Source organism: Synchiropus splendidus, chromosome 2 (assembly GCF_027744825.2).
Source record: "Synchiropus splendidus isolate RoL2022-P1 chromosome 2, RoL_Sspl_1.0, whole genome shotgun sequence".
NCBI classification, from domain to species: domain Eukaryota; kingdom Metazoa; phylum Chordata; class Actinopteri; order Syngnathiformes; family Callionymidae; genus Synchiropus; species Synchiropus splendidus.
The window spans coordinates 29,754,005-29,781,111 of NC_071335.1; the positions used below are offsets into that span (position 1 = coordinate 29,754,005).

General features: G+C 40.3%; 2 protein-coding genes across 5 annotated transcripts; one reads left to right on the forward strand and one right to left on the reverse strand.

Annotated features, from left to right (window-relative positions):
- Positions 1–1,308: 1,308 nt before the first annotated feature.
- LOC128754742 (UPF0462 protein C4orf33 homolog) lies at positions 1,309–10,231 on the reverse strand. 4 transcript variants are annotated; one of them, XM_053857575.1, is made up of 6 exons: positions 10,079–10,231; positions 8,942–9,135; positions 7,439–7,499; positions 5,376–5,427; positions 5,084–5,283; positions 1,309–3,280 (listed from the first exon to the last, which is right to left on the reverse strand). In XM_053857575.1, exons 2-6 carry the CDS (start codon positions 9,120–9,122, stop codon positions 3,184–3,186), a joined length of 591 nt encoding a protein of 196 aa, XP_053713550.1. In that variant the 5' UTR covers positions 9,123–9,135; positions 10,079–10,231; the 3' UTR covers positions 1,309–3,183. The 4 variants fall into 4 exon arrangements, with proteins under 4 accessions (XP_053713550.1, XP_053713548.1, XP_053713549.1 ...); XM_053857573.1 differs by lacking the exon at positions 10,079–10,231 and adding an exon at positions 9,657–9,761; XM_053857574.1 differs by lacking the exon at positions 10,079–10,231 and adding an exon at positions 9,294–9,635 and having other exon boundaries at positions 5,084–5,277.
- LOC128754741 (sodium channel and clathrin linker 1-like) lies at positions 9,798–26,976 on the forward strand. The gene is made up of 22 exons (XM_053857571.1): positions 9,798–9,875; positions 11,171–11,202; positions 13,743–13,801; positions 14,283–14,335; positions 14,428–14,500; positions 15,034–15,089; positions 16,069–16,204; positions 16,344–16,466; positions 17,488–17,553; positions 18,035–18,105; positions 19,019–19,109; positions 19,199–19,290; positions 19,938–20,115; positions 20,267–20,365; positions 21,131–21,202; positions 21,295–21,369; positions 22,042–22,184; positions 22,265–22,457; positions 23,547–23,743; positions 25,003–25,081; positions 25,771–25,866; positions 26,419–26,976. The coding sequence occupies exons 2-22, from the start codon at positions 11,172–11,174 to the stop codon at positions 26,476–26,478; spliced, it is 2,043 nt and encodes a 680-aa protein (XP_053713546.1). The 5' UTR covers positions 9,798–9,875; position 11,171; the 3' UTR covers positions 26,479–26,976.
- Positions 26,977–27,107: the final 131 nt, after the last annotated feature.

Genomic DNA, 27,107 nt, shown 5'->3' on the forward strand with positions numbered 1-27,107 from the left:
TTTTTCATCACAACTTTATCCTCATTCATACCCTCAAACGCTCTTTAAAATTGCAGACGCAGGACCCTAGCCTCCGAGAGACGGGAATCAAAAAGAAATAAACAGAAGTGGTCAGGGTGATCAACAGAAAAGAATTGACACCTCATATCGCCCCTTAAGCCACATTTGGATTTTTTTTTAGAGAATGCTGGTGTCTGTTCTGAGAGGGATAAGACCGTTTTTGTGTGTGCCGAGGCTTTGGAGTCAGACGAAAGGCAGCCACCTGATCCTCAATCCCCTCACATTTCAGCAGGCTAATGAGAGAGTCGGGCTTAAATCTTGGCCATGCGTCTGCTTGCAGGTGTTGCTTCATGTGAATTAATGAAAATGTTTCATGAACTGCAGATTTTGGGGAAGAAATATGATTAAAGTCTGGTGGACTACTTGCAATTTGAAGAGTGTGTGGAGCAGTCGTGGAGGACCATGGGTGATGATATGTTGGGGGTGGGGGTTTGGGGGCTTAAGAAGCGGGCTCTCGACGGCTAATCACCACGTACATTTCAAAGGCTACAGCACCAATTAAAAGTGGTCAGGCTCAATATGGGCGTTTGAGCTGCCACAGTCTGGGATCACACAAGCAACCTGAAAATGATTCAGTCCAGTCGTCTGCTCCAAGAAGCCCAAGTTTCAAACAGCTGCGCTGTGATCTGAGGAGAGTGTTGAGCGAACGCAGGATCAGAGACTGTAACTGGGACAGGTCAGAGGGGATTTACTGGGTCACAGATAAAGGACAACCATTTGTGAGCCTCCAATTATCTTGTCTGTCGATGTGAGGGATCAGTAGGTCCTTGATCTTTGAGTCTTAACATTGAATCAAACGTAAGCACTGCCTTTATTTAGAGTGATGTTATGGGCTGGTATTAGTTGTTCTGTCCCAAGTCCAATTATGGTATTGAAAGCATTGAAGTTCAAGCCAAATGCCGAGGGCAAGGGCTTCGGTTTAAGTGTTAATAAATAGGGTTTTTTGAAACAGTTCATAGTCATTAATCACATTTTTATTATATAAAATTACATAGACTTAACTGGGGCAGTTCCCCACTCATGAGCCAACTTTGTCCTTCCATCCAGAAATGCGTGAATGACATGTATGCGTGTCGAAATGTGTATTTGACTTTACATTTCAATGTATTAACCCTGAAGCAGCAGAGAATGATTCACAGCAGTTCAATTTCTACCTGTTGCATCAGTGTTGCTGTAATGATCCAAGATGTGGAGTGGAACCCAAGTGCAGCGATGAGTAACTTACAGGAGGCAAGGTACAATATTTAATTCGCAACAATAAAACCAGAACAGAAAGAGTCACCGAACCGGGAGAATCAAACAAACTTAAATCTATAACAGAGAGACAAAAACGCAATGAACAGAAATAGTAAATCACAGAACAAACCAGGAAAAATGTGGAAACAGAGGAAGGAACAAAACACGAACTAAGGCACCCGGTTTGCAGAAAGAGTCATCAAAATAAGCAAACAAGCGCGCAGAGAGTGAATGAACAAGGAGAGACAATTTACCACAGGAACAAGAGGAGACGATCTGGCACATGTTGCTGGAGTCCAGGTGTTTTTATACTCAGGTGATCAGTGGATGATTGGCTCCAGACGTGTGCCACAAAACAGGAAGGAAGGAGGGAGACACAAAACGGGAATCAAGAGACAAAATAAAAGCAGTGACAGTTGCCTCACACCACCGTAGCATGGTCCATCTCTGTTGCAGCCATTGCATTGGATACACAGCAGTCAAGAGTTTGCAGGGTTAATGAAACAGTGTCCTACTGTCCTCCTTGACACTTGACACTAGAAATGATGTGAGGTTTCATTGAATTAGTTGTTCAAGTCCAACCGTTTCACAGCAGACAGTGCCATCTGGAGGACTCTCAAAACCAGGAGACTGTTTCATGAAACCTCATCAACCCAATACTGTGTCATGAAACCTCATTGACACATCACTAGTGTCCTGACTTTCAGACCAGATGTCACTGTCTGCTGTAAAATGTTTAGACTACTAACTCAATGAAACCTCACATAACTTCCTAAGCAAGAGCGGCATCAAGTTTAGGCAATGTTTTCTTGAAACTGTATTCTTCCATTGTTTGAGCATTTAAGTTCCAAGGTCGTGCTACTAATATTACTATTTATACAGATGACAATAAAAATCCCACTCAGGTTGCAGGCACTTCGAAGGGACGCTCTGGTCGTCATTGACTTTGCTGCGTGCAAAACGAAACAGGTTTAAATTAGATTCAAACGGCAGGATTGTGATTCACTAAAAATAAGAATTAAAACAAGCAAAAAAAAAAAAAAGTACTTCAAAGCCCAAAACTGAGAAAATAAAGTCAAAAAATAAAGACAACACTTCATGGAGCTTCATTTTCCTCATTTAAATGAGCCCATTTAAATGAGCCAACTGCACCTGTTTTCAATCAGCAATGCTCATCCTCTTTGTCTCTATAATATTGTTCACATGTAAAACAATCTTTTCAAATCATTGCGTTGTTTCCATTTAGCCATTTCTAATCTCACACATCGGCTGCCGCCTCAGCCTTGGGAATAGCAAAAACGCATTACAGATCAATTTATTTAATTGATAAAGAAAGTTCACCGGCACGATCAATTATGATATGGGAACAGAAAAATAAATTGTGCACATTTTTTTGAAGAATGGCAATAAACAAGCGACTCTGGAAGGATGGCTGAAGAATCCATTATTATCCAGGGTCAGAATGAGTCGACGCATCGGTGCGAAACCAATATTTCCCTCCAGTGGTGTGTGTGTGTGCGCACTGTGATATTGCACGTGTCTTTTTTTTCTTTATTCAAATGAAATACTGTATGTCACCGTTGTGGGAGTTGGAGGTGAAGTCAAGCATGGTAGGTGTTTTTATTACATGATTAACAGTATTAAGATTCCCCTTCTGTGAGTGCGAGTCAATGACACCTTGGCGCTGTGATGAGCCTATAACCTGTTCTATTTCCTACACCTCCACAAATCAAACAATACAGAATACTCATCTTTCCATCTCCATCTTTGTCCATTTGTAGACCTGGTCTCCAGCTTGTGTGTGTAAACATGAGCATGTGTGTCTCTGCAGACATCTGGATACAAATCTGTTTTTACGGAGGGCTTCACTAAGTATTTGAGAAAAGCTCACAGCTTTCCTTTCCAAAGATCAGACTCTGGCTGCACCCAGTCTTCTCCCATGATACTTTGCAAGCGGAATTTTTGGAAATACTCCAGGCGGTGGCTAAAAGACAGAGAGAAAAACAGAAAAGTGCGATAAGCACAATAATATTCTCAACACACAATAGCAAGTAGACAGCATCATACTTGGAGATGTGCACGTTGACAGTACTTTCTGTCACTTTGAAAGTTTTAACTTAGTTTAATTTAGTTTAAAGAGCTGGAATACTATATTCAAGAGTGAATTGAAGAAACTTGTTTATCACAGATGTTTAGTTGAATGGTGCTGTAATAACCAGACCTCCACCTCCGGTGTTTTTGTGCTCTCAATTGTGCAAAATAACTCCACAAATGTAGATGAATATATGACGTTCAGAGTGACTCAAGCTCATGAGTCAAGGATCACTGTTGCAAATTATTGGTTGCACTGGTTAATTTAATTTATTATCATACTTAAATTGTAGTCCTTTAAAATAAATAAATCAATAACAGAAACCCTTCGCGGCTTGGCCATTCTTTAGTATTTCCAGTATTAAAAACGTGTTTTGTGTGACACACATATTGAACCAAAAAGTGAATTAGTCTCTCTCTGCCTTTCCATTTGAATTCACTGGGTAATTCTTTCAGATAACTGAAAGCATCGGGAAATTAATCATTCAGCGCATGGCTAATTGTACGTCTTCTTCATCGTCTTCAATAAAATGTGGACTTGAAAGGTTGTCAGGAAAATTCATTTCAATGGCCAACTTTTAAGCGCGTTCGTCTTTTCTTCTTGCAAAACAACTTCTTGAAGTGTGGAAAAGAAGAAAGTATTCAGGAAAGTACATTTTATCACAATCTTTGTTTAAATTCTAAAAATGATTTCACTTTGAGTCCTTGAATTTTATCTCAAAATTAATTTGTGCGTCAATCAGGTTGCATAGACACGTTTGTATCTCTGTCTTTGTGGAGGACCACTCACGACACAATGACTTCCCCAGGCTCTCGCCCTCAATCTAACCACCACCACAACAAATGGCTAAACTAAACCAGGACTCTGAACCAAACTTAAACTCAGTTATAAAGCGCCAGTTATTCTGAAGCTTTCATCCCCAAACTGAGGCTTAAATTTGCAAGCAAAAAGTCCCAAAAAAGCTATACAAGGAACACACACATGCACTCACCCACCCACTCTCATATGTTTGAAGCTCTATCCTTGTGGGGACCTTTCAATGCCATAATGCTTTTGTGAGTGTTTCACCCATAACCTAACCTTCCCAAACAAATGGACAACCTCAGCCTGGACCTAAACTAGTGAATGGTAGGTGAGGTATAGTAACATGAAACAGTACTGTGGGTTGATGAAACAGTGTCATAATTTTCAGAAGCCACTAGATGCAATCTTGGTTTAGAAATGATGTGAGGTTTTACTGCGTAAGTAGTTCAATGTTCAACATTTCACAGCAGACAGTGCCATCTGGTGGCCTCTGAAAATCAGGAAATGGATTCAGGAAACTGCAACAACCCTTCAACACTGTGTCATGAAACCTCATCCACCATCAGCGACTTAAACCAAACTTAAACCCAATTGTAATGACCCATTTCTTTTAAAGTTTTCATCCTCAAAATGAGGCTTAACTTTGTGGGGACTGGCAAAAATGTCCCCACAAAAGAAGAAGAACATCATTCTGAAGCTTCAAATATACGTGTTCCGCAAAAAAATTTTTAGTAAGTCTTTATTAACATTTTATACTGACAGTTAAAGTAAACTTCACCACACTATTTTTAAATTTTTAAATTCAAAGTACAAAACATTTAGTCACAATATTCATAATCTTTCATTAGAATCTCAATATGGGTGACTCGAATTTTCATTTTAGGCACTTACAAGTTTGGTTTTTGACCATCCACTATGTCCTCCTTGGGAATGGGGTAGAGAGCCTCATAGGTTCTCTTCTCACCAGAGCCGTGAATTGCATACGAGTTCATCTTATTGACGTTGGGAGGGAAGTACGACCAGGGAAGCTGAGCCTCGCCGACCCACTTGTCTCCGGTGATATTTGCGTTGAAGACCAAAGGAAGCTGTTGCTGCAGAGAAAAAATGAAGGAAGAAACAGCTGAGAAAAAAAAAAAAAAAAAACTCCTTGAAGCTCTACACAAGAGTGACATTTATAGCATACCATGAAAGCATGGCCGACTCCTGAGAGCAGTAACACCAGGTGCTGTCCGTGCCTGTGACAAAATCTCAGATTCATTCCAGACCTTTTTTTCTAAAATGAGACCAAAATAAATAGATAATAGGCAGCAAAATTATTTGAGTGATGCGTGGGTCTGGGTGGAGAAATCAAATGAAAATATCTCAAAACATTTATGTCACATCGATTACAGCACTGTGTGAAAGAGGAACAATAGAAAGCATAATAAAAAAAAACAGTGCTGTACAAAACAAGAAAAAAAATTAGAAAAACAACCACCAGTAATTGAAGATGCTTCTAAAATAGCAGTCAACTGAAGCTTTTGTTTGCAATTCCCTTTAACATCCCTGCTAGTCTGGACTCGTTCTGTGTATTTCGAGTGATGAGTCATTCCTTGATGCACTAGTGAGTCAAAAACTTGGACCAAACTGTCAGTTCAGGGTCTGATACTGCTGCTCACCAGATTCTGGCAGCTGCGATTTAGAATCTCACATTTGAAAGTCTTTCTTCCCATCTTGATACGACAAAGTTCTCTGCCCGCCTCTGCACATCATCCTTAACCCTCCCGTGGGGTTCAAATTGGATCTATCTTTCTAAAAAAAGGAGCGCTTTTTTAAAGAGATGACAGCCAATTAAAACTTCTTCTCACTTCCAAGGACAACTCTCGTCTTGCCGGGGTGATGCTTTTAGAGATTAGATGGCAAACAACTTTTTAATACTGGTGCTGGATATCGGCACGACAATAACACACTGACTAATGTAGTCGGACTCAACCTTTAAAGTTCTCTGAAACAATGGACCTTTTGCCCACACTGGCATGGTGTGTGCAAATAAGCGGTTCATATTTTGTGTTTATAAAGTAAGTATTGGATAGTCTTGTGTTACCTGGTATTAACACAGCAACTCGATTAGTCTTCAGTGCCAGCAATAATGACAGCTCACTTGAGACAAAGAGCTGGTCTGGACCAGTCTCAGAACACAGGTAACAAATGATGTCTACAAGCAGTCGTGAACCCTGGACCTCCACGTTCTTCCTCGTCCCCATTCATCTGTATAGCAGTGTGGTCCACAATTGTTTTGGCAACCTTTGCTCTCCTCAAAAGCAAACACAGACCAAGTATTGATCACTTGCGTTTAACAACATTGAAGCCCCACAAAGGAAATGAAAAATAAATAAATAAAAACACTGGGGCAGTGCATAGCTCTTTCCTGCCATTCTTACTGCCCAACATGGATTTCAGATACATATTTTGTGTTCCTGATATTCAGAGGGCAATGAGCCTAATCGGGCCAAAGGGGGCAGTAGCATCACAGAGCTTCCAAAAGAGACACACAGAAGACGCGAAGAAGACGCTGTGCTCAGGATATGAATGAAAATATGTCAGTAGATACACATTTTGTCGCATGAAAGTTAATTCATGACAGTGGTTTGGTTTTATGCTGTCCTTCATTTAAGGTCTTGTCAGTTACAACCTGAGCAGGCCACGTGGCAGGAAGTGCCTCACTGAATTCAATGGTCAGAGAGGGTGTCTTTAGAACTTTCATAAATCCAACAAGGTCAAAATTCACCTAATTTAAATGACTCCTCAGATTCGCGACCAGGTTCCATTGATATATGTTGATCTGGAGCTGTTCTGTTTACAAACAAACAAACACAGCTCTATTAAAAAACCTCTGCCACACTGTGATTGGCAGAGATTATTGTTAAACAATTCCGATGGTTGAATTCCTTCAGCTGAGAATGAAGGATCAAGGTCCGACAGTTTTACCAGAACAAAATGTTGTTAATAAGCAGTTCAACTCAACAACATCAGAGAAAGTGGCATCTGCTGACCCAGCCGTGAAAGTCAGGCCTTGAATACCACAGCTTTCCCAGACAACAATTTAAAAGTCCCTTTATTAGATTTAAGTCATGCTATATTGCCATGATCTTTAAGTCCATGTCCTTCAGCCCACGCATGAACGGAGCCATACAGATTCAAATTAAAACGACGGGTCAGGGCACAATTCAGTTTTTAAACAAATGCATGTAATAGCACAATACTCACGGACAAACCTCCACCTCAAGGTAATTTTCCTTTGTGCTATCCAGAAAGAACGACTCCACAACTGACAAACAAAAAGCAGACGCATGAAATTTTGAAGACAAAAAAGAACAGGCAATAATAAAAAGAAAGAAATGTAATGATTAAAATGAACAGTCGCATCAGACAAACAAACAACACCCACTCACCTAACAGCACACTGGTTATCAATCCAGATCATAATGGGGTTGGTTTTTAATCGACTGCGCTTGTTAATGAAGCCAAATATGTGATGATCATTAACTGAATACCGATCTTACTTAAGGTCAATTAGATGGAATTGTTATTACTCAACCTCATTACTGCTTTAATTGCAGTGTCACTGAAATAATGATGAGTGCAATTACTGTTATGGTCTTCTAAACATTCCCTTGTCTGCCCGTTCTCTCCGGATATTCACAGCTTCATCCCTGTTTGACCTGCACTTGCATCACGTACCATCAATCTTCCCATTGTTATTGAGCACATGAGATTACAGGAAGTACATGGGAGTCAAAAACATCAACGTGTGTACGACATAATGATCTGTGCGGAATGATGCAACTCATTACTGACTATAAATAAAACCACTGCAGAGCTTTAATTTTCCCGTTTTATGCAATGAACTTTGGATTCTTTACACCAGACAGCTTTCTAGATCAAGACCTTAAGCCCATTTGGTCAGTCCTGACAAGTGCGTTACACAGATTAAGAACCTGAGATTCTTTGTTTTCAATATTTAAAAGCGTGTTTTTTTTCTCGAGGATCCTCCAATATTCAACATTTTTTTTGTGTCCCATTAGCTGTCTTCAGTTTTGCGGAACATAGATTGAGGTCATGTCGTTCGCTAATGGTGGGCTTAAGAAGCTCCATGAAACAGTGTCCTTATATTGACAGTCCACCAGATGGCGCTCTCTGGTTTAAACTATTTGGCTTTAAAATGGAACCTCACATTATTTTAAACCGACAGCGCGAAATACTGAGCTCTGAAGTCGAAGACACTCCGTCAGTAAGCCTCATCAATCCATCACCAGCGAGTATATCTTTTTGTAATTGCTGGGCTTACAGTTTATTTCAGTTCATTGTTAGCGACTTCAGTCAATAAAACAGCAGACAGCACGCTCAACCTAATAGTTTTATATTAACAGCATCCAACTCCAGCGATTTGTTAACGCTGAACTCATCGGATAAAACTGTGGTCCTGAAAGGAGACGGCTTAATATTTCATCATCCTCAGTCCACCTCTGCACGAACAACCTCTTTCTATCCTCTAGTACAAAATAAATACCCAGCAAATATATATTGAGTGTGAATGCATACACATACAAGCTTATCATTTCCATGAATTAGCATCTAATTTGAAGGAGGAAATGATTTTCCATTTCAATATTGTGTTGTGAAATTGTATTTTCTTTAATACTTTAATAATACTTTTACTAGTCACCAAAAACTATATATATACATATATTTATATTATCCGAAGCCTACCTTCATAGTCCCAGAGTCCAGGAAAAGGCTGACCAGGTTGCCCTGGAGGAGCCTCTGGATCATTAAAGAATGGTGCAAACACTTGCATCTTTAGCCCCCCTTCCCCGGGAGAGAAGGCAAGCCGAATAGGCTTATGAGTTACAGGATCACTGTCCCACGTGTGTCGAATCAAAAACTCCATCTCCTTTCCCGGCCTGAAATGAAAATGCGCTTAAGAGTTTGATATGAAAGTAAGACGTCCACTGTGGCCACAGCAACAATGTACTTTGCTTTGGACAAAATAATTGAAATAATGGAAACACAAAATAATGGTGTTTCCATTATTTTGTCCAACCCCTGTATAAATACTTACAAAGACTCAGAGAGGAGAAGAATGTGGCTGAGAATCAGGAACTGCACAGCAAGCCCTACATACAACCCCATGTTGTCCCAACTTATGAAACAAGTTTGCAGTGCTGTTCCAGTTGAACATCACTAAGTTGGGTTTCCTGATAAGAAGTTACTGATTTGGCACTTTTTGAAAGCTGTTCCATTTCGCATGAGCTTATCAAAACGCACATAAAAAGCGTACTGAGGCAAATAAATTGAATACAATAATGCACAAAACAAAAGTTAGCCGAGAACATTAAAAAAATACAGGGATACATATTGGAAACTAGGAGAAAAAACCCTGGAGAAAAGGAGTAAATAAAGACATATTGTACTATATACTTACAACATCAAGTCTATTTGATATTGTGTTGGAAATGTATATTGTCCGTCGATGGGCGAATTTGACATCTGAGGAAGTTTTTACTCAATAATCGCCCTAACGTTTAAAGCTTCCGTAAAAGCGGAACCTTTGTCATTCCGGACTGTTTTATCGGTGCACCCCTCAACCTCCATTGGTCCACATTTGTGTACTTCAAAACTGAGAGCGGAGCACTGAACTGAGGTAGAACGAAGAATACAGCCCACAGTTTATAGTAAATGTCCGCTTAGTTGTCGAGTGATAACAGACGAACTCAGTGTTTTAACATGTAGTCGCCGACGTCTATCGCGCTGGCACAACATGGATTAGCCTTCGCAGCTAACGAAGAAGCAACACGTAACCATAGGCAACCGTGGCAGCGGTTATTTTCCTGCATTAATACTCACTTATGGTTCAACTGTGTCTTGCCAAAGCGGTTACATATGGTGAAATAGCTTGTTAAGTCGTCTGACTGTACCGGCCATCAAGAAAGCCGCTTTAATAGACACGCTTTCCTTGTAAATGGTGGATATTTTCTGAAGCTGCCAACGCTTAACAACTCAGACAAACCTTTCACACGGTTCATATGCTCCCTCCCTTTATGTCACTCATGTTTTACCACTGCGTCGTACGTAATTTTGCTGAACAGGATTTCAACTCATGCTTTATTTTATTTAGTCCTCGTTCATACTGAGCACGTCCCTCAGTACTATCTAGCCTTGTGACGAGTCTCGTGTGACCACAAACAGAAAACACATGTCTTACAAATGGACTTGTTTTCATCTGATCTTTTTTACGGAAAAAAAACAAAGAAAATGTTGCTGAACTAAGTAGTTATTCATGCTTGGGTTTTCTTTGATTTTTGCCAATAAAATCAGACACAACTTCAGCATTGACTCTGGAACGCCGAACTATCTATTTTTCTATTATAGTTATAAAATATATGTATGAAACGTTTTCCAACGATTACTCATGTAAAAAAAAAAAAAAACTTTAGTTGTGATTTACTGCGTCCACTTACTGTCAACCAGCATGTGAAAGGTTGGTAGCTGAAGATGGTGAGAAGATGATTTAAAAAGTTCCTTGTCTACTGAGAGAAACTGAAATGGATGTAACATGTGGACATTGTTCATAAGTCTTGAGCAGATACATGGGTCTTGGACCCATGCAACATAATCATCATAATCATGTGTGAAAGTTACGTAGGGAATTTTTCTGCCAGGTTCCGAACCATTTATGTTCCTTTTACATTATCTCATCAGTAAGTTAGGTGTGTTGTGTAACTTGCACTCAATTGTGATGTTAAGTTATTTCCATTGGGAGTATGTAAGTTTTTTATTTTTTACTTTTCCCCTGAGAATGAGGCGTGCTATAAGCACATTAATGCATGTTATTGTAGATTTCCTGCTGCTTTCTAGCTGTGAATGCTGATGATAGAGTTGAAAACCTCCAAACTATGCCATTCGCATTTTATATCTGCACCTTTTCTTTCTTTGCAGGATGGAATCCGACGTAGTGTTCCCACATCGAGGTAAAAACCGACCTCAAATGTCATAATAGAGTGATATCAGGATCATGAAATCAATATTTTACAGATTCTGGTCAACCTCCTGAAGTTATCAAAGAGGATCATTAAATAAGTCATGTTCTGATTCTATTCAAAGTCCTGAAATTTTCAGAGAGGATCATTATATAAGTCATATTTTACAGATTCTATTCAAACTCCTGAAGTTTTCAAAGGGGATCATTAAATAAGTCATATTTACCATTTCTATTCAGACTCCAGAAGTTTTCAAAGAAATATTTGCAGTGGCTAAGAATTCTTATAAAACAGGAGTTCTCTCTGTAGCAAATACTTTTATGGTTGAATATACCCCACCTTATTTGATCAATGTCTATTTATTTCGTATAATCAATATATTAATTATCAGTTCTATCGATTGTTGAATGTCAATCATTTCAATACTCCGGTTCTTGTAAATGAAGCAAGTGACTTATTTTCTCCATGAGAAATTTAAATTCCAATTGTTGGTTGTTTCCCAATCTAAACAAATGAAATCTGTTAATTCTATACTCACACTGTGTTTGCATGTGTTAGTGCATGACGGATTTCTCTTCTGCAAAAACTCTTCTGCACTTAAGAAACGTTTCACAACTATCTGTGCTGCTGGATCTTGGGAAGCACATACTACACAACACATACTAGCAGAGTGTTTAGGAATAACGTGCAATAATAAACAAGATTCTCATTCTGATACACATACCTTCACAAAAATCTGTGATGTACATGAATATTTTAATAATTATATAATGATAATGTGGACAATATTTTGTAATGTATTAATGCCCAAAAACCAATGACAGAGGTTCATTCATTTCTGGATTCTGCATCAGCCTTTGCTGGTCAGTGTTCCAATAAACTAGTATTTCATAACACTGTTTTCATTGAACTGAACAATTGTTCATTTATTATTATGACCATTATTATAACCCATTCCTTTAAAGTCAGATATCTATTTATCTGTATTTTAATGACGCGTTGCATTTGGTTACTATTTTGCCCAACAACATGCATAAGAGTTGATAAAATACATCCTGACATCCTGAGATGCTTATTGACAAACAAGGACCTGTTCAAACTGTACGGTACACGGCACTAAACCACCTTGATGGAAATCCTAACCTTTTACTTTTGCTTCTTTCACCAGATGATATTGAGCAAGTTTTAACCCCCACTATTTTTGAGTATTCACCCGTGGCAATGGACACTTTTTTCTAGAAAAATATATCTGTGCGTATAATTTTGAATAGATGAATCATTCGTTGGTTAGAATGGGGAAACTCACATTTCACTCCCTGTCACCACCGAAACATTTACCTACTGAAGGTCTGGGAAAATTGGACTTTTTATTAAATGGACCATGCATGTTTTCCCTCTATCATTGTGCAATGACCTCATCTGGCTGCTTCTAGCACAAAGCTGGCATTTATTGATTCTTCTGTACTTGATGTACCTTCATCGTAATCTCCATAGAAACCGAAATAAACACCGGAATTACTTTGATTCCAGTTTCAGTTGGCGACTCTCCACGACAGTGTGTGCAAGCAGAAGAGTTACAATTTGTATTATTTAAATCCACTGTTAAAGCAAGTAAAAGCAATTCATACATTCCATTTATTTATTTTTTCTTTTTTTTGTGCCACGCTTATAGTATCCCTCGGGGAGTAGGCATTGATGGTTCAGAAGTAGAATTATATGAGAGTATGTTTAGAATATGTTTTTAGAGAAGGTGCAAAGGGATTAAAGGAACAAGAGAAAATATATTTTAGAGAGACCACAGCCGTGCTAAATAATAATGGCTTCCTCAAGACCACCGTCGTCTGTCCTTATTAACGTACTACTTGCTATACTTGTGTTCAACTAAACTCTGGTACTTGTATGATGCTTTCATTTTACTGCATAGGGAGCAATTTTTGTAGTATAGTAGTAAGTGAAATGCTTGTATGAGGTGGCTGACATGGCAATATATCAAAGCGCATTTTTCAGAAGAAAATTGTAATATCTATTTCATCACTATGTTACATGTATTTTTGGAACCACTTTGCAAGTTTCTAGTCAATGCAACCAAGCCGTTTCTGTACGTAAAACAAGCCTTAACAATTGAAACCCATAACACTGGGTAACTTATTTACATTTGACTGCGCGGCATGATCATAATCATGGTTTGAGTTTATATTTTGGAGCGGATATAGTGTGGTTTATGATAGTAAATAAAGGTTTGAAATGGTATGTCATCTTCGCTCCTTAATGCCCTGCAGACAGTTTTTGGTGTCATAATATATGTTGAAGTAACTTTTGACCAGTCTGTTCACTCCAACTGTGAGTGTGTGTGGGAGAAAGATATGCAAACATGACAAGAGGTGGTGCATCAACATAAAACTAGAAGTTATAGAATATGACCTTGATAATCCAGACGATCTCCTCAACTTTGGCTGCTCGTCTACTTGTTCTGCTCGACATGTTTTATGTAGTAGTATTGCCCTTCTAAAGGTCTCTGTTTATGTCTTCAGGCCACAGGTCAAGTCAGCCTCCGGGCTATGAGCAGTATGAGCGCCTCACCCAATCTCAGGTAGGCACAACTGAACATTAGACTTTGTCCTTTAACACGCTGTGATCTTTAAGTCTGAAGCCACATGTGCTGAGAAAACCTCATGGTGGTGTGAAATATCACTGATGGCATCCCTCCTTAAAGTATTTGGCAGCGTTGTCGGGTAGAGCTGCAGCTTTTACTGCTGCAGTTGAAAGAGAAGCTTCAGGTGGATGTAGGTGGATCTTACAGTGTGTCACACAGACGCCCGGTCTTGGAAGCGCGGGAGGAGACAGCGAGGCAAACACATGACAGAATGACTTTCTCATTTCACATCATCAGCCTCTGGGGATTCTTCGGACAAGGAGGCTGAAATAAATGAAAAGGAGAGTCTGTGAATCGCTTGTTGCAGTGTTTACCCAGCCACCTTGCAAGAAAAGGGGAATTGTACATGAATAATACTTGGGATGATATCATCAAAATTGTTTCATAACATTTCACTGTTTTTCCTGTCTCTTGCCAGGTTCAGGAAGCGAACCCGGCAGAATCCCCGGCACCCTGGGTGTCAGATAGAAGGTCGGTGAACAGCAGGAATATCACTCCCGGCACATTGTTCTGAAATTACAGCGACGGCACGATGCAAACATGTCATGTCTCCTGAATTACAGTATAATGGATCCACTGATCGCGGAGTACGATCGACATAATGATGAGATGGCTGCAAAGCTTCGCGATAATGAGGTGCGAAATCTGCCATTATATGATATTAATGCCATCAACGTAGCATTCTCTAATTTTGCCAAATATACAAATGAAACAAATGAATGAGTCTTGTTGCAATACAACAGTTTTTTTTTCTTTTCCCCTGAATTATTGTGAGACACCTCTGAAGGTGTTGTCTTGGCAACACTTCTGTTTGCTGGCCTAAGCAGCTGCCGGCACAAAAAGCTCAACAAGCTGTCTTTTTCTGGTAATAATGACGAAATGGAGACAGAACGAAAAAACATATTGATTAAACCTGAACCATTTCTTGGTGGAACTCCACTATCTTGAAGCAGGAGGAGTCATCCACCTGCCCCTTTCTGTTCTATATGGTCTTCTGTATGCATCAGAGCGAGTTTTGGTGATGCTCGGTTGCTGAACACTCACCAACACCTTATGTGACGGTTACACTGAAGACGCAGGGCATGCTCACATAAATTGTCATGTTCTGTGATATGTTGTGTATGTCAGCCTTAATGTGTGCATGCGCTTTGTTGCACTTTGACTGGCAGATATCGATGACTGACCTGAAAGCAAAGTTGGATCGGGTCATTATGGAAAATGAAAGGTAAGGAAAAACTATATTACATTTTGCGTCGCCTATACCTAATGTATGATTGTGCTACTACTTTTGATTATTATATTGTTGACTCATAAAAACATTTTTTTATTTCTAAACGTTTTCTGCTATTTCATCCTTAAACCTTAAACAGCATGTATTCACAGTCAAAATCATCATTATTTGCTTATTTTTCTGTTATTAATCAGTAATTATCGTGTTATTTGAGCAGATTTTTGGTGACCATTCCATGGTACAATGTAGACAGGCTTAAGAAGGTGCACAAAAAGGCTAGGGTAACGCATATTAACCTACGTATTAATAAATTGTAGTCGGTCAAATTTATAATGATTACAATAATTCCGGACTATAAGATGCTACTTTTTTCTCACGGTCTGAATCCTGCGGCTTATACAACAACATGGCTAATATAAGGATTGTTACAGGCAAAAGAGTGTCATGCTGCTGAAATATTGAGCCTTGTCACATCAAACCGATGAAATCACAGGAGTTTTATTTACCTTAAAGCACCTCCTTAATACCTCAAAATGTGCTGTTTCTATGGCGCAGGAGCCCTTGCACCCGCGGCCTATTGACCAGTGTGATGTATATTTGAACAAGATCGGTTGTCCTTCTTAAATTTAGTGGTTGTAATTCATATTCCGGTGCGAGCTATAGTCTAGAATTTACGGTAATTACTATCAAATATGCTGCCAATACATATATATGTAAGTAGTTTATTTTGGGTAATACATTTTCCCTAAAGTGTGACAGAAGACTGGAATCATTGCTGGCAAATAGTCTGTTTATATGCTTATGGATAAGTCATTTATGAATGGTAATAAATGCTCCTCAATATAAAAGTTACTTATAAATTTGATGACATTCTTTTCTGTGTTTGCAATTTCTCATAGTCCTCAATAAAAGATGTTAATTTTCACATTACATCAGAATTTTTGTCTCACCCCACAATCGATGTCCTTCACAGGCTTCATGCTGAGCTACGAGAATCAGTTGAGAAACAACTGCATGCACAAGTGGGCATTTCAGGACCAGAGGGCGACTCGATGGATGAGGGAGCGGTCATCAAAAACCTTCAAGAGCAACTCCAGTGTTCTGAAAAGGTCAGGATGAAGCGTATTAATTATGACGACTTCACCTGTTTCTGAACAGAACACAATGAAATGCGTTTTTAAAATTCCCAGGAGGAGTCAGCCATTTTTCTTTTCTTTATCTCTTCTCTTTGCCTGTGTAAAAATACAGGAGCGGACTGACGCAATGGAGCTATGGCAGACTGCCGTCGAACAACTGGACACCATCCAGCAGGGCTATGAGAGGGCTGTGTCCGACGGACAAACCCATGATGCTCAGACACAGCAGCTCAAGGTTTTACCCTCTGCCACAGCTAAATTCGTGTCCTCCTTCCTCATTCATGCCTAGATTGTGTTCATCATCTAATCAACCCACATCTGTCTCCATCCATTTCTACATCAGCGCAGTTGATCCATCTTTTGGTCCATTTCGAACTCCGCCTGAGTTTAGTGCAGGGGATATTTCTATTTTTTCTGCTGATGAAAATTCCAAACCAGCTCCTCTAAACAGGAAACTTAAGAAGCAGAATATTTGAAGGAAAATTGACCATCTCTTAGAAGAAATGTAATAACAAGTTTCATCGAAGGCTTTAACACTGGCTGTATAATGAACAGCTAGAGGAACCAGTACAACAGGTAATTGGAAGACTGTCTGGAGAAAGTATTTACAGTACGTGTTTTGGAGGATAGCAAATAGGTAAATAGGTTGACTGCTTCACAGTGTAGCCAGGATTAATAAGCTTGACCATGGCAATGTGTGTGTTCACTGAAGGCTTTTAATGAGCTCCGAGCGCTATTGTTTAGTGGCTCCATGTGCACTTTGTTAGTCCAAACATGCAGTGAATGGTAATTGATTTTTACTGTGTGAGACTCAATGGATGGACAGGTGGATTAGACGGATGGATGGATGGACGGACGGATGGATGGATGGATGGATGGAAGGATGGATGGATGGATGGATGGATGGATGGACGGATGGACGGATGGACGGACGGACGGATGGATGGATGGATGGATGGATGGACGGATGGACGGATGGACAGACGCACAGTTGGTTGGATTTACGTTTGGTTGGATCAAAGATTCATAGATGTGCAGTAAACCTTGCTGGTGGATGGATGGATGATAGTAGAAAGATTGATGGTTGGTGTTGGATGGACGGACAGGTGATTGGATGGCTGTACGGATGGTTGAATTGATAGATATGCAATGAATGGTTATTGGTTTTTACTGTGCAGGAAAGTAGATTGACATACATACAAGTGGTTTTTTCCCACTGTCTTTCAGTGGTTTGAACCTTTTTTTTCCTTTTACAGGATCAGCTTGCTCACTTCCAACAGCGCTCGCATAAATTCCAACTATGGGGTCAGTCACTAGAATCGGTAAGTTACAGCCAAACTCAGTTTGTTGTTTGTATTTTTAAACAGCACTGCATCAGATAAAAACACTTTCATCTGCTGTCATTAGTCGAAGAGAAACATGCTTTAAGTGCTTTTTACTGTGCCAGTTTTTTCAATGTCATTATTGATATTTAAATTTAGTCATTTGTAGAAAGGTTTTGATGAGTTACAGATGAGTTTGTCTCATCAAGTGAGGATGTTTTGGGGCCAAGAATTGATCATAAATTATTTAGTCTTTTCGCCAAATATTCTGAAATGCATGTCTTTGTCTTCCACGTTGTTACACGATACCCATCTAATGTATTTTGTATGAACCCAGCTCAGGTCTTTCCTGTCCACAACCTTATCATGAAACACACTGTAGTGGCTGCCACCTGTCTTTCTTTTCAAATTGCATTTAAAGTTTTGGTTCGAAGGAGTAATGCCACATTTAAGACAGTCATGTCTCTCCTGTCATACCCAGACCAACCAGCAGTTTCTGAAGACGATGACACAGCAGAGCAAAGAGATGGAGTCGCTACAAAGCCAGCTCAGGTAACTAATATGTGTTACTATTGCATGTGACCTTGTATTCCTGATGTGAACGTATATGGACAGATATATCGCAAGTGAGCAGTGTATTACTAAGAACCATCAGTGCCGAGGTGAAAGTTGTTATTTTCATCACATTTAAGGATGTATTTGAGTGGGAAATTTCTCCTGACACTGATGTATTCTGACACCTTACTATCCAATAATAACCAAATGCCGTGGTCAGACTCAGGTAGTAGGTCATCAGATGGATTTTGTCACACATACCGAAGGCCTCCATAAGAAGTGGCTGATCATTTATGTGGAGAGAAGTAATGCTGGTGCTGCTAGATAAAGGTCATGGACAACAATAGATTATTTTATAGTCTCACCTGGAACTCTGCTTCAGAAGTGATGGACAAAGGTGTGATGAGGAAACCAAAAAGACCCTGACTTGTGGTTGGAGTGAAAATGATTTTGTTCTGAACACTTGAAAAAAGTACCTTGCAGAAAAGTGTTTATTTTACCTCTGGCAATATTTTAATTTTAGATTTCCAGTTTAGAGGAGGCACAGAGGACATTCTTTTTCAACATAATTTGGGATTATGCGATTGACGCCATATTGATAATGAATAAAAAAACGAGACAATAATCTTACTTTTAAAGTTATTTTACATCATATTTGCTGTTTGAATATTGTTACAGAATGTCTCTTGCACACATTCCTTTGGGTGGACAATTATTGTCTGTCATAAAAGGAGGCTTCACAATTGGCCAGATTTGCATTGTGATGTGTTTCTTGAGTTCAGGTCCTTGGCTGCAATTTCTGAGAGTGATAAAATGAAATCTTAGCCATTATTCGAAAAAGAATATAAAGCACTCACTTGAAGTTCAATTCAAATCACCCATCTACCTGCTTTTCCCTATTCTTATGCAGGCAGTCCAAGGTTGAGCTCCGAACCGCCTCAGCTAAAGTGGATGAGGTAACCAAACTGCTACAGAGTGCCCAGGATCAGCTGCAGAAACGGGTGAACTGATGAATAAAAGCAATCAAGGATGAGGTTCCAGTCGGGTCCCAGAAAGACATTTCCAAGTTATCTCCCTTCCCTTTGTTCAGGAGGAAGATATGACCGTGGCTCTGCGCCGAGAAGACGCTGCTGAAAGGCGCCTTCACCAGCTTCAGTCTGCCCTGACCCAGATGGACGAGAGGTGAATATATTTATTCTCTTTTTATTGGTTTTAACTTTCACTGGCCATCTTTAGCAGTACTATGAGTGAGGAAAGTGGTAATGCAGCTGCTGTTTTGTCTGGAATTATGGGGAAATGCAAGCACTGGGAACATCATATACATTATTCATGGAAACCTCACAAGTACAGTTGACAGATTATTAAGTTCACAACAAACAAGAGAAATAAATTGACATGTATTTTTCAAGCGAGCTGCTGCCAACTATCTTCCTCAAGCACTGGGGTTTGCTCGTGTGTAGGTTTCTGAGCAGCAGATGGAGAGGTGGCAGCACCAAGAGTGTAAGACAATGTGTGGCTGTCACTGAGAAAGAGCGACGGTGGGATTGCATGTATGTGCGCACACATCTATGTCAGATTTCAAGATTGTTTTGGGGCGCTTGTGGCGGCGAGAGATGATGTCAGCTAGAATGTGAGGCTGTGAAAAACTGTTCAGTGGGTGTTAAAAACGTAGAGAGAGGCTGGAAGGTTTCATAGAAAGAGAGTGTGTGTAGAATATGCATTTTGCGTTTGTGCATTTTTGCCTTGTGTTTGCGCATAAGAGTGTGTACTTGTATTCATGTATGTTATGTTAAAATGTAAGTTAAAAATGAACTATCACGACAACTCAGACTTAAAGATACAGCCCAGGAGACGGAGACCGTTCGAAGAGAACTCGCTGTGTGGGAGAAAAAGGTTTGTGAGCTCCAGACACGTTGTACGTCACTCGAGGAGGAGAAGTACGAGGCGCTGGCCAAGGTCCGAGAGAGTGTCCAGGTAGCTGAGGAGGCTGCTTTGCACAAAGACCAGGTGCTTATCTCTGCTTATAGTATCACTTCCCGTCACTGTTTTTCCTCTTTAAATGGTTCCAGACGAAACCTTTATTGTCCTGCAGCTATCTTACATGTTTTATTTTTGGTGACTCAGTTGTACTCTGTGTTTGCATCCACCTTCTCTTCAGACTTTGTTAAGAGAGAAACAGAAGACAGAAGAGCTGGAGAAGACAAAGGAGGCCATCAAACATTTGATCCAAAATGCTGTTTCACGCACCAGAAAAGAGGTAAAAGAGCTTGGCAGATGAATATTAAATGTATGAAGTACACATTTCTTGCTCCTGCGTCGTGTAAATATCTTAAACTGACCGGGATTTCTCTATAAGCTAGCGCTGAAAACACTCCGACGCAGCACGGACAAGCCAAAAGTGACTTTTCTTGCCGAACAAGAGTCAGCTGTACGGTGATTAATGCTGATTAATCGTCCCCCTTCATCATTCCCTTCAACTGTTAAATCCCGTTAATGAAATCCAGTAAGAACGCGCTCGCTGGCTGTCGTCTTGTTCGCTGGCCGGATTTCAACAATTGAGAGTGTTTTAGAGAGACTCTGCTGATGCGTTAAGACTTTCCTCTATATACCGACCTTCTCATGCCTTTGCCTCTTTTTCTTTTTCTTTTTTTTTGACTGGTAGGTAATTTCCTCCTGGATCCGGAGGTGGAGCTAACAATGCAGACAAAGTAAAGCAATTTTCTTGCCCTAATCTCCCCTCTCCTTCCATGAAAGCTCCATTAAGTGTTGCGATAAACCTGCGTAATCATGACTTAATCCTAAACCTGTTACCATTTGTAGTCAGACCAGAGGCGCCAAATGCCAATCATTCAATGAAGAGGGGGGATTTGAGGCTTGCCCAAAATGCAGATGACCTTTTCTCCTAAGTGGGAGAGGTATATACTTTCTAAAGCAGAGTTAACAAATCGAGGACTGTGAGGGAAAATAGTGAGTTTTGCAATTGCGGTGAGTACGGTTGTTGTGACGCTTCTTTCTCTATTAGGTGGACAACGTTAGAAAACAGTGCAACATCCAAATCAACCGGATGACTGAGGAGCTCTCTGCAATGCAGCTGGTGATGTTAACCTTTTCTGGAATTGCTTTCGTAAACTCAAATGATTTAGTTGATTTTCACTTTTTCCGTTTTCTCCCGTATCACGGCTGTAGGAGTGCACTGATAAAGACTCCCAGATAGAGAAATCCCTGCGTGAAAGAAGAGCTCTTGAAGAAGAACTGGAGAAGGTAATTTCTGTACTGGTCAACAGTAAGAGGTTCATGAAGCCTCATGAAGCAGCGTCGTAATTGTCAGAGCTCAATATAGATGCTGTCTTCTTTTAAAGTAAAGTAGCAGTCACTATGTGGGGTGGGCCATTTAGAGGCTCTGTGGATGATGACACTGCTTCATGGAACTTCATTTGTACTTAGCTACTTGCATTGGGCTGATGTCTTCATGAAACAGTGCCCTAGTGTCATTTCAGAGCTCAGTAGGCGGCGCGCTCTGTTTAAAATGCAATCAAATCCAAGCACTTTTGGGCAGATAGGGAGGTTTAAGTGGGCTTTAAAAATGATGACACTGTTTCCTGTTAGCACATCATTACTATTGGCCTGCATTTCACTATGGATTAATGAACAATCGGTGACAGTGAAAATATCACACTGACGCCTCACATATATGTATGAATGCCTCAAAACATTTTGTTGATAAAGAGACAGACAGCCCTTAGTGATATCCCGCTAAGTAGCACTCTCTGTTCTGAATATCTTTGGATTTGAACCACCGACTGAGCTCTGAAAATGAAGACACGTCCATGATGCCTCACCAGTCCATCTGGATGTTGCATCTTCCAACTACAGAAATGGGCTCCCTTCCCACACTTACAGTTGCTAGTCATCGGTTAAATTGTCTTTGGCTAGGTTTACAAAGAAGGCAGGGCGGAGCCAGAATTCAGGAAGATGGATGCTCTTCACCAAAAATATCTGGATGCTGAAAGAATGAAAGAAGAGATGAATCTGACACTACAAAGCAACCAAAACAAACTCAAAAAGATGGAGATGGAGTAAGTATCCATTAAACATTTTTCCTCTCCCGTTAGTTGATAATGACGGCGTCGTTGTTTTCCTTCTCCTCCACTTGAAGTTACAATGAAGAGCTTTTACGCTGCCAAGAGGAAGTAAGGCGACTGCAGGGCTTTTTATCAACGGCTCGCGACGACTGTGCTGGAGTCAGTGAGGAGCGGCTCCGGCTTCAGCAGGAAAATATGCAGCTGTGCAAGGAGATGGAAGAGCTCCGTAAATCCACATTACAGGTCCAAAGGAAAGCTAAAGAACAGGTGAACTTCACTATATAACTTTAAAGATAGACCTGTTCTGGCCCCTTTTGTACTGTGAGTTGCTCCTCACGGGGTGTTCTCCTCTTCGCCTTGCAATTATGTTTTAACCCAAGGGATAATTTTGTGTGAAAATCCCACTCAGCACTTTGTGAAATATTCACATCCGGCCATAAACCATGCTAGCTTCAAAGTCACTTTTTTTCTTTTGTGATATTCATTTTTGCCCCTCAGCGAGCGGTCTTGACCAGGTGCATGGCTGTAGAGTTGCTGCCATGTGACCTGTGCAACTGCACTGCACATAAACTAAAGTTAACCAGTCGTTTTGTTTTTGCCAGAGCATTAAAATATTTAAAAGAACATCAAAGTCACTGTCAACTTGCCGGTGAACTACAGTGCACTCAGATTTTCAAAGAACGTAGGAGATCCTGAGTAGAGGATACAAAAGCCGTGGGAATGGGATGTTTGTTGTTTTTTAACAACACTAGCACATTAAATTCCACAATATTTGTTTCCTTTTTTTTTACTGTATTGGTGTCAGTGGCAGAGTCAGCTTCTGACCAATTCCCAGAGAGTAGGTAAAAAATATGAAAGGTATGAAAAAATTCAAAAACTGTGTGACAAATATGATTAGTAACTTGATCGTCTGGACTTCAAATGTGGCCTTCTCCAGAAAACTGTAAACAAGAGTGAGACAGGTTGTCTGTCTTTCCATATGTTGTGATGGCTACAGTCTGGCGACAGGAACATGTCCCCTGCTGTGGTGTGCAGAGGCCCAGTGTGTCGATAGTTTGTCCTCTGTTTGATTGATAAGCAAATATAGTTTCTGGCTTTTTTTCCTTTTCCTTTTTTTTATGCCTGCTTCACAAATTCAGCAACAGTAATCGACCCAGCACACTTGTAATTCGTTTCCCTTCCTCTGCCCCTGCCTCAAAGTCCCAGTGGCGAAAGAAAACAACACACTGTCATCTATTATTTAAAGATTTACTTTAAATATAGAATTCAATTAAATTAATTCCCACAGCAGCTCTGGGAACATTCATCTTTTGACACACTGCGTGTACTCACTGGACGCGGCTGACCTTTTCCCAGCTGTCCCAGATGGAACAGGAGTACAGCCTGAAGGAGCAAGGATTAGACGCCCGGGTGAGGGAGCTGGAGGAAAACAGCCGCAGCTCCTCTGTGGAGCTGACACGTCTCCTGTCAGCGCAGCAGAAAAGCACTAACCGCTGGAAGGAAGAAACCAAGAACTTGGTGCAGACGTTTGAGACTAAAATAGTTCACTTAAGGTAAGAACAGAGGAGTTTGGAGTTTATGTCCCTGAAGAAGGATGAAGATTTTATTTTGTCATCAAACATTCTTCAGTCTCCGCGAGGATACCTCCATTATTGTTCAACTATTCAAGTGAAAAATGAGTTTGAGAGTGTTTTAATGTGGGGGAGCAGAGTGCAACTTCGTACTTTTCAAGAGAAGTGGGATTCATTTTACTATTATATTTAACCTGTTTCTAAATGGAATGTGAATATTTATCGACAAGCTCAAGATTCAGGTTCAATCTTTGACCGCCAGAATTGATAAGAGTTCAGTTGGTTGGCTTTCTGGCATGGACTGACATTGTTTCTTCAGCATTCATCGGGACTTAATTCTAGTATGATCTAGCCATTGCGTTACCACTTTTGATTTGTGTTTGGGGTCTTTGTTCTTTTGGAAAACCCAACTGTGCTTTAGACCCAACCTTGGAATTGGAGGCAATCGTCCTTCTTCATTGTCTATATTACTCTGTGTAACGCACCTATTTGCAAAATAGGCCGGAGCATAATGCTACCACCCCCATGCTTGACAGTTTTTTAAGATCAAGTTTTGTTTTATCTGACCACATAACTTTCCTCCAAAAGGCCTTGTCTTTGTCCATGTGATAAGAAGCAAATTTCAGTCAGACATTGATGCCAACTCTGGAGCAAGGGCTTCCTTCGAGCACCACAGGCTTGCATCCATGTAGAAGTAGAAACACTGTGGACTCTGACACTGGTGTTTCTGCAGCCTCTGATTTACTACTTTGCTTTTTGGTGGTTCTCGGTTGGTTCTTGATAGTCCGGACCAATTTTCTCTCCGCAGAAGCTGATAGCGGGGAATTTCCCTCCTGATGGTGGCCACAACTGTGCCATAAACTTCATAACTGTAACTCAGTTGGCTCTGAATAACATTCCTGACTTAAGCAGGTCAACACTTTATCTTTTCGGATCTGTGCTGAGCTCCTTTGACTTCCCCATTGTAGTGTTTATGGCCAAGTCTTGTGTTTGTGTGACACAACTTTCTACATCACCAAAATTGATCAATTCATGTTGCTGTATGTACATTTTTGGCCCATCCAATTTGGTCACATGTTCTGTGGACACATAACAAATACAGGAGTAATGTGTTCCAGTGACTGTATCACAAAAAAATAAGAGCTGTAGAAATTTTTGGAAACTCAAGACAGCAATGACATTATGTTCTTTCCAAGTGTATGTAAACGTTTGTCCATGCATAATTTCTGTCTGTTTTCCAGATCCGAGCTGAACCAGCAGAAGCAGCATTCATTTGAGTTACAGATGCAAGTGGAAACCAACAACAATACCATTGTTGAGGTGTGTCAGGGTTCGAGTGGGTTGTCAGAGTGGAATTGTGAAACCCAGGACGCTGCAAAGCACTACTTTTCCATCCGCTGCAAATAACTGTCTCTGTCTATGGATAAAATTTGATGTGATATAAGGGGAGAGAGATCAGTATTTGGTGGCACGGTTTGAAGATAATAGTGGTCATCATTGTGCTGTTAGATGGGAAAAGCATGGCGGACATATGCAGTGCTATGTTGGGTTTTTTTTATGTTTTTTGGAATGTCATTCTGGTTTGATTCATACTTTCCCCAACACAACAAACCACACTATTTATCCATCATCACAGTCACAGAGGGGTCACCAAGTCTATTACTTCTGCGGTCTGCCGCCCAGCATGGCAAAGAAGTGAGCTCCCTTGTCAACTCTCACAGCTGGACAGTCCAAAGTTCTCTTGTTAGTAGCCAAATAAGCAGTGTGGGCATTCTGTCTTTTGTTTAATGTCCTTACAATATTTGTGAATAGAAGCAGAACATATGATGAATAAGAAAAGACTGTTTGGCTTTAATAAGTCGACCACTGTGGAAACAAACTTTTATTTCTAAATAACTTACCAGCGTTTCGAGCAAAACCCTGCAGCAATAAAAGATAATGAAAAAAAACTTTAGGAACGTTGTATTATTTGTGTGCCAGTATTAACCGCACTGCTTTAATTTGTGCAGTATGAAAGGCAGCTTGCTGAGAATCAAGAGAAAACAAGTCGTCTCCAGAGGCGACTTTCCCAGGCTGAACAAAAGGCAGCCGCCGCTACACAACAGGTGCCTTTATATGCACTGTTCTATTATCTGTCTTCAATTATTTCATGAGCCGTTCTGTGAAACCGGCGCCATTATGTCAGAAGCATCCTTTGGAATTCTCGGTCTAAGGTCGCTGCCTAGTCACACGAGTCACACCTGTCCCTTTCATGTCCTCCTTTATCACATCCATGTACCAAGTAATAGTTGTCTTCCTTTGCATGTGTCTGGTACCTCCATTTCTTCATCCTCCATGTTCTGTCTTGCCACCCAAAGCTCACCTCCTTAACTTACTTCATACTTAAAATCTGGTTTCTTCCTAATATCTCCCAAAGAGAACCTGAGCACCTTCAACTCTGACTCTTCTAACTCTGCTTCTTATGCTAGTGTCAGAGCTGTTGACAGGTCACTTTACTGTGCTTAGATTTAAGACCTTACTTTGGTTGGTACAATTTTTTCCTTTTTTTCTGTTTTAGGTCTTTGAGCGCTCAAATAATTGACTTGACATGAAAGGCACCAGTGTCAGAGAGTGACTCATGAATGTATTTCTGTTTTATTTTGTTTTGTTTTTTACAGCTGAACAACTTGGTATCACAGCGACGGAAAGCAGCAGCGATCGATGCAGAGACTGGATAGACAACCGGATTGAGGTGCAGGAGGTCCATGAATCCAGCTGGAACTCGGGAGCATCCACTTTCTCTATGTTCTACTGCGTCAGTGTGGGTTTTCCACCAACTTTTCTCGAACATTCAGAGGTTCATGTGCAGTTGTAGTTTAGCAAGATAATGTAGTTGAGACTGTTCTCTGTGTCTGGGATGGGTCCCCCCTCTGTGACCCTGGAGTAGCAGGTTATGTTAGCATCTTGTTTGATGATGCTGCTATGACAACAGGGATCAGTTTAAATCAAGCGTGTCAGGAGGATGTGTTTTGGACCACAGTGTCAAAGGGAAACTCCATGAAAGTGCACGAGACCTTGCGAATCAGATGAAAGGAGCTATATGAACTTCTCTGCCTTTGAATGTGATCATACTGTTTGCCAAGTTGATAGTTTTTTTTGTTAGTTTTTTTTGTTTTGTTTTTTGCCCATTGTGTTATATTTATATTTCATTTTGTAATAAAACATATTTAAAACGGTTTGTGTGTGTGCTCTTTTGTCAGCTAGTGACACAAACATATTTGAATTTGAATGCATGTTGTCATTGTCGGCATTGTCATATAATACTGTTATGTAGATACTGAGGATTTTAAACAGGTGTTAACGTTTA

Coding starts and splice junctions, on each gene's coding strand:
- LOC128754741 (XM_053857571.1), top strand. CDS start 11,172: ATGGAATCCGACGTAGTGTTCCCACATCGAG. Junction 18,106..19,018: donor TCGCTACAAAGCCAGCTCAG/GTAACTAATATG, acceptor ATTCTTATGCAG/GCAGTCCAAGGTTGAGCTCC. Junction 22,185..22,264: donor CTCAAAAAGATGGAGATGGA/GTAAGTATCCAT, acceptor CTCCACTTGAAG/TTACAATGAAGAGCTTTTAC.
- LOC128754742 (XM_053857572.1), bottom strand. CDS start 9,364: ATGGGGTTGTATGTAGGGCTTGCTGTGCAGTTCCTGATTCTCAGCCAC. Junction 9,136..9,293: donor CTTCTCCTCTCTGAGTCTTT/GTAAGTATTTAT, acceptor TTTTCATTTCAG/GCCGGGAAAGGAGATGGAGT. Junction 3,281..5,083: donor GATGGTCAAAAACCAAACTT/GTAAGTGCCTAA, acceptor TCTGTCTTTTAG/CCACCGCCTGGAGTATTTCC.